The sequence below is a fragment of the Sinocyclocheilus rhinocerous genome, unplaced genomic scaffold (genome assembly GCF_001515625.1).
Source record: "Sinocyclocheilus rhinocerous isolate Xijiao unplaced genomic scaffold, SAMN03320098_v1.1 scaffold1762, whole genome shotgun sequence".
In the NCBI taxonomy this organism is placed as follows: Eukaryota; Metazoa; Chordata; class Actinopteri; order Cypriniformes; family Cyprinidae; genus Sinocyclocheilus; species Sinocyclocheilus rhinocerous.
The window spans coordinates 615,820-623,283 of NW_015636932.1; the positions used below are offsets into that span (position 1 = coordinate 615,820).

The 7,464-nt window shown below is 36.4% G+C and overlaps 1 protein-coding gene across 1 annotated transcript in view; it reads right to left on the reverse strand.

Annotated features, from left to right (window-relative positions):
- The window catches only part of LOC107748306 (protein FAM49B), a 63,106-nt gene that overhangs the window by 14,289 nt on the left and 41,353 nt on the right, over window positions 1–7,464 (reverse strand). The window contains exons 3-5 of the mRNA XM_016563052.1: window positions 4,018–4,100; window positions 1,826–1,947; window positions 1,002–1,107 (exon numbers count right to left, since the gene is read on the reverse strand). Of these exons, the coding sequence (XP_016418538.1) occupies window positions 1,002–1,107; window positions 1,826–1,947; window positions 4,018–4,090 (301 nt within the window). The 5' untranslated portion in view covers window positions 4,091–4,100. The remainder of the gene's footprint in view (window positions 1–1,001; window positions 1,108–1,825; window positions 1,948–4,017; window positions 4,101–7,464) is intronic.

The following is a 7,464-nucleotide window of genomic DNA, read 5'->3' on the forward strand; positions in this document are numbered from 1 at the left end:
GCGAACGAACACACACACACACACACACACACACAATCGTCTGCCTCATGAAAAAAATGTAGTTAATATTTGCATCAACTACCCCTCACCCGCAACCCACCCGCAAATAATCAGAATGCTTTTTTTATTACCCGACCCGTGGATTATCCGCAGTGCCCATGGATATAGGAAAAGCAAAATATGTTTGTTGCGTAAATCAGACGGACTTACTGAAAATGCAAATTCATTCTCTGCCAGCAGGAGGTGCTTTAAAGCGGGAGAAACAGAGGTTTCCCCAGTAACTGCTGTACGCAAAGCAGCGCTGAGCTCACAAATGCTGCTTTATCAGGCATATAACATTCAAGATGAAATGAAAATGACATTGAAAATTTTCTAAAGATAGTCTTCCTTCAGAAATACAATGATATAAAAACACCCGCGCCTCGTTTTGATTTTTAAACGTGCAGTACATGTTCATGTTTATTCAACGAAGCCTTTTGGAAAATCGGTCGGTTTTGATATTGTGGCGAGCGCCACAAATAAATAAATGTATGAGAAACACATCCCACAGCACAACCACCTGAGACCAACTTCAGTCTACTCATCACAGACCGGAAATTAACTTCAAGCCAGGCGCGTGCGCCCGATGAAACCATCTATATAATTTAATTAATTATAATTATATTATATTATATTATATAAGTCTATATAAAGCTTGAAGCATCAGAATCGGCATCGGTATCGGCCGATCACCATGACAAGAAATCGGTACTCAGTATCGGCTGCAAAAATCCTGATCGGAGCATCCCTAGTGCTGTCTTTTTATTTTTAGGATTCTGCCCCCATTCACTTTCACAATATGGAAAAGAGCAGCATGGACATTCTGCTAAATATATCCTTTTGTGTTCCATAGAAAAATCATTCAGGTTGGGAATGACATCAATGTGAGTAAATGATGCCAAAATGTTCATTTAAAAGGTTTCTGCATAACTACTTCTGCTATGAAAAACAGGCTAATGTACCTAATCTCTGTGAAAATTCGTAGAACTTCTTTAGTTTGCCTACTAGTGGCACCACAGCAGCCCATGCCTGGTCTTGTAATGCCTCATCATTAGGGTTCTGGATTGCCTGAAAAAACAAGCACAACATCTTAATAATACAACATCTGCCGAGTTATAAACAACGTTCCCACAAGTCTAAATGGAACATATTATTTTATGACCGTATGAGGTTGTGTTAGAATTATGTATGTGAGATAAGGTTTTTAAATGATGTGCCCATGAGGGTGGCAATTTGAGGATGTAAATGATGTCAAATCCAATCACACAAGAGGTTTGAAGGTTTATTCATTATTTTGTTCCATTATGACACTGGGCAGAACATCTAGTCAGTGTTTTTTCTTTCTACCTCAGTGTGCCTTTGAATTTCCAAATACATGAGGCTCATTAAAATAATTACTGCGTGTGCTGACATAAAAAAAAGGAATGCACCGCGTTCTTTTGAGTGAATTAGAAAAAAGAAATAAAAGAAAAATGCACTTTCATTCTGCAGAAGACGCCAGTCCATGGCAACTGTATCCGTATAGCAACAGTATCCGTGGCAACAAGATTATCAATCACACTGACACTCACTCATACCGAGGCGTGATTGAGCAGAGCAGAGAATTTCAAATCATATGAACATACTACGAGATGTTTTAAAGTCACTGATATTATTCCTTCAACTCATTTTTGTGTGAATTAATGTACACACTGTAAAGAGTCAACTTTGCATGTACAACTTTATAAGTGCATAAACATAAGTCAAACATCAGCAGACATCTGTTATCTTGAGAGTGTGCCTGTACCTCTCGTATCTCTTGGCCCGCGCCTTTATATGCCTGTAGTTCGTCAAGTATTCCCAGTGCATCCTTCAGGACCACATCCACTTCGTCCCACGTTTCCCGCTCTGCTTCTGTTGGCTGGGCATCTGAAGGCAGAGAGAGAGGGTCTTTAATCAAAAGGTCTTTCAAGGTCACATTTAGTCAGTGTCTGACACATTAAAAGCGAACATACTGTACATATGCAAATCACAAACAGGTATTAGAGCTTTATACCTTACAGAATGAGGCAAGATTAAAATGAAGGAAAGAACAAAGAAAACAGAGTATTTGGTAATACGTTGTACATTATATTGTGTGTGTGCTGATACTATGGGCAAATTCTACAATTACTACAGAAAAGTGGGTGCTCTGAAAGAAGGGCATTACTGTATAAGTACTCTTTTGAACATTCCATTCAACAAAGAATCCAGAAAAAAAATGTATCTTGGTTTTCACAAAAATATTAAGCAGCTCAACGTTTTCAACATTCATAATAATAATAATAATAATAATAATAATAATAAATGTAAACGAGCCCCAAATCAGCATAATAGAATTATTTCTGAAGGATCATGTGATACTGAAGACTGGAGTAATGGCTGCTGAAAATTCAGCTATGACATCTTCGAAATAAATTACATATTAAATTATAATAAAACAGAAAACAAGCATTTTAAATTATATCATTTCACAATATTACTTATTATTTATACAATATTACTTGATGTATTTTTGATCAAATAAATGTAGCATTGATGAGAAACATCAAACTAACCCTAAACTAATCATCACACTTCCATTTTATTTTTTTATTAATGTAACCTTAATAACAATGCAGTAAAATTCGTATTTATGAATAATTGCTGGGGCAATTAAATGTTTGTGTTAAATATTACTTTGTGCCGTTTTTTAAAAAAGTTTACTTCAATTTCTAAAAACCATTGCATTTTTTTTATTAAAAAATAACACCCAGGTTAATTTGAACTACAAATTATATTGTTGATGTGACCAATGTAAATATACTTCATTAGCAGACCTTTTATTAATACCTTTTACTCTACTAGCAGCATCTTATATACACTTAAATTATAAGTACACTTATATAATTTGGACTTGGAACTTGAACTTTGGATATACACAGTCCAAACTTGACATCACTATCAGATGATTGTTGTGCAATTCAGAGGCCATGCAGATTTCTGCTGAACATCTTCATTTGTGTTTCAAATCAAACTGGTTTGGAATGACAAGAGAGTGAGCAAATGATGACTAAATTCAATTTTTGGGGTGAATTACTCACTGGGGATCTTAAAGCATATTTTAGTCAATCCTCCACAGCTGAGCCCGTTTCATATGTTTAAAAGGCAAAGTGTGGAGTTTTAAATGGTGGAAACTTTAGGCCCACATCTAAAAAAGTAACCTCAATGAGACACAGGCAGCTGTTAACTACAGCTGGCTTCAAATGCAATTTAAGAAATTAAGGGCCACCTCCTTAATTTCCAGCATTCAGATGCCATAGATTAAGAGTGCAATGATCTCTCAGCTTTTTAATCCATCTATGTTTTCGTATTGATACAGTAGGTCCTGTTCCAGTGCTCTGTCTCTCGCACTCCCGCCCTCTTTATTAGTGTTACATAACTCTTGAGCAGACACTATAGGAATTTTTATTATATGTGTGCGACCGATGAGCCATGAATGAGTCAATGGATTGGGTGACTCCATATCGCCCCCTGCCTTTCTTCAAAGGAACGACTATATGACTAAAAATGGAGACAAACATGGTAGGATGAAAATGTTCTGTGGACAAGGGTAATAAAACCAGGAAACTGTTATTTTCCACTGTCTTCTTTTCTTTGGTTCATTCACCTTCCTTCGCTTTGGAGAGAGTTTTTGGGTTCAAACAAATGAGATGGTAGCAGATTGTGTGTGGTTCATGAACTAGTCTCCAAGGGAAAGGAGTTTAAGATAGTATCGAGACCCAAAAGGGGAACTGGCATTTTTTACAAGTTGACCGGGTATTGACCTACACCAAGTCTCCTAGAATCCCAGTTCTCAAACATACCAAAAACGACACGCGAGATGCTAAATTAGTGCATTTTGAGGTAAGCTTGGAGAATGAAGGATTGTTTACAGCTAATAAATGAAAGAAATCAATGGAAAGAGGAGAAGTATCTCACTTTCAAAATCGAGGAAGAAGTTGGGCTCTTGTTCAAGATCTGTGCATGTCAAAACTTTAAGGAGGTTCCCCATGACAATGTACCTAAAGGGAAAAAGAAAGACAGAGTTAAGTCACATATTTTGAACAGAAATCCTAAATCTGATGGTCCGATCCAGGTTGGGCAGCACTTAACAGCCTTACTTTGATTCTATCATGGCACTAATCTCCCCCGTTATCAGTCAAGAAACCATCGCCCTTCCAACCACCAGTCAACGCTCCTTCCCTTTACCCCACAGCTTCCACTCTCCAGACGCAGTGGTTTTCCTGTGCAGGGCCTTGGGTCGACCAGATGTCACTACTGTAACCCCCCTCCTTCAGCACACACACAGAGTTACGGGAATCCCTGTGCTTTGGTGGCCAGTGCCAACCGTGCATGTCATGCCTTCTGCTCACGTTCAGTTCCCTATTGAGGGGCCCCAAGCTTTCAAAGTCAAGATTTAGGAAGTAGACTAGTGTTTTTAGATGTAAAAACAGCCCTCTAAAACCATTAATTCTCTTGGGATAACTGAGACTACTGGGTTTAACATTTTGCGTTTGCAAAACGTGAATAACAGTAGACATGAGTGAAGTACAGAAGCAAGGCCAAACTATCCTTCCAAACAGCAAAATCGAGGATGGAAAACTCACATTCCCAAGATGTTCAATAGAGGGGTCATTTCGTTTTTGTGATGGTGTCACAACCATGGGCTCATTAATTAATGAACGCCTACCTATTTAGTATTCAGCAGCTTGGACTACTCTGATGAACAATAGTGTAAGCAACACCGCCTTGGCCCATGGTCGAAAAAGAAAATGAAAAGACGGAACAACAGCAAATAACTTGAGACAACAGCAACAATAAACGCCTGTGTTGACGAGCGCACCAAGTTTCTGGTGCACAAGTTGAGCACCTGTGTCCCCCACGCTATCAACTGGAGTGTACTGTGAAAGGCTATGTATTCAGCTGTACGCATGTGCTAAGTAAACGCAAAACTAAAGCACACTTTGGGCTTTAGGATGACGTCCCAAAGAGTGTAAACAACAGTTAAACAGTCCAGCACAGTAACTTGACTCAGTTGACTCAATGGTGTGAGTTTCAGAATGAACCGTTATCAACAATGGAAAATGGGGGAGTATTTGGGAAACCTGCTTAGAAGTGTCATTGTATTTGCAACTACGCTTGGTGATGCAGGTTAAGCTATGACTAACATGGAAAGTTGACTGCCAATGCTACAGATCTGTACAATATTGCTCCAATTAGGGCTGGGCAAAAAAATCGAATGCGATTTTCATGCAAATCTCGTCAGTAAAGCCGCTTCTGGTGATTAGTAGTAAAACTACTCTGTGTAGTAAATGCCGCTCCATCTGAAAGCACGTGCTGGATATTTACTACTAATCATTCGATTTTTTGCACAGCCCTAGCTCCAATACATTTCAAGTTTTAAAAAAACTACTTTTTAAGCCTATCTGTGAGAAAATCAACTATAAAAGAAAGATTCTGAGAAAACACACGGAAGGGGAAAAAAACATCCTTCCTCCAATGCATACCAGGCTCCTTCAACACAGCCACCTGACATCAAACCCGATAAACACTGTTAGCTGTGGGAAAATGCCTCCACCACAACTCTCAATGGCATTTCTCTGTATAAAAGCAGTTTTTACCAAGAACTGCACTGGTCTGAAGGAAAGTTTTTTTCTATGAGTGTCAGGAGAGGAGCTATTCACATTTACCAAATGCACAGTTCAGCTGCAGATAACCGATTAAAAATTTCAACTAAACAGAAGAAAAATACGTAAAACAAGAAATAAATTTTTTTTATGGTTAATTTATTTAGAAAAAAAAACTGAATTTTAATGACAGCCATAACATAAAAATAATTGTCAATTTATTATTGCACGGTATTTTAAATGCATTAAAGCCAATAACCAATTTAAGAGAAATAATATAATATAATTAATATAATATAATGTAATGTAATGTAATATAATATATTATAATATAATTTTAGGTATAAATTGCCCATCTTTGCCTTACCTGTTTATCTATAAACACACACACACACACACACACACACACACACACTAAACTGGAACAGATTTAGGCCTATACAATGCCTTGACTAATCTGCAATTCTTTCACAGCCTGTAGTAAAGGTATCTGCATAATACAAACACTGAACAAAAAAGACTGAACAACACAAAAAGACTGGGTTGTGTTTACTTTCACTAGTGTTGGTTTCGAGTCCACCTAAGTCGAGTCCAAGTCGACGATCTATTATTTATTACTATCTTAACATTGTTTTAACCTTTACAACTAAAAAACGCAATATCCATTTAAATGTAACAAAAGCAAACCTCTATTGCATCTTGCCATTTTGATTTCTGATTAATAATTAGTGTCCTGTAACAGAAGTTATGGCTGAACTGATTTATGTATTGTGACATATTTCAGAGTAAAACAGGTTTTAGAATGTGAAAAATTAAAGGGCGGGACTTGACTTTATTAATCGTTAAAGTAAATGTATAAATTCAAGGGTGGGGGTAAAGGAGTAGGTTTCTTGGTGAATGGGACCTTAAGAGCAGAAAATGCACCCTTTATCTCAATAAAAAACAAGCTTTTTATCATTTTTAAGATTTTTTATGAAATATGAATTCTGAGTAATCAAAATTAGTTTGAGTCTGCTTATTCTATTCATCAGTGTTTGAAGTTGAACCATTAAAGAAGAAACTGCATTTTAATTTCTGGGTTAAAAAAAAACAAAAATGAATGGACCCCTTAGACAGGGCATTTTGAATTTTTCCTTGGATGAAAATGAGGCTGTGAGGGATAAACCAACTCTGTACAATGGCACACACTGTGTATAAAAGCCCTACATATACTTTCCATAAGTCACAGCCAACTCACACCTGTTTTATTTTTGAATGCATTTATAGTTACATTAACTACAATAAATTGCATCATGTAAGGAATAATTGATGACGGGCCATTGAATTATTAGAAAATAATGCACACCCAAGGTGATTTTGGACCCATAAAAACTATTGCCGCAAAGATGTTAGAAAAATTTTTTTTCTTTGAAGCTAGAAACTGCCACTAATACAAAAGCAAAAAATAAACTAATGTAATAAAAAATTCTCAAGCTTAACTGAAGGCAAGTAAACACTCCAAGTATTAGTTACAAGCTAAATGATAAATAAATATATTACTCAAAAATACAAATTAAATAGTTTTATTTAGTTTTTTCAGTAGTAAAGGCTTCTACAGAAATAGCCTACTACAGACATTTCATGAAGTAATAAATATAAAAATAATCTTCACTGTATACAATACATTAAATATAGATAATTCTTATTAAAGTTAATAAGTGATTCAGTCAAGAGCAGTGAGTGATTTTCTCCTTTTCTTTTGTTTGATTAACATTTATGA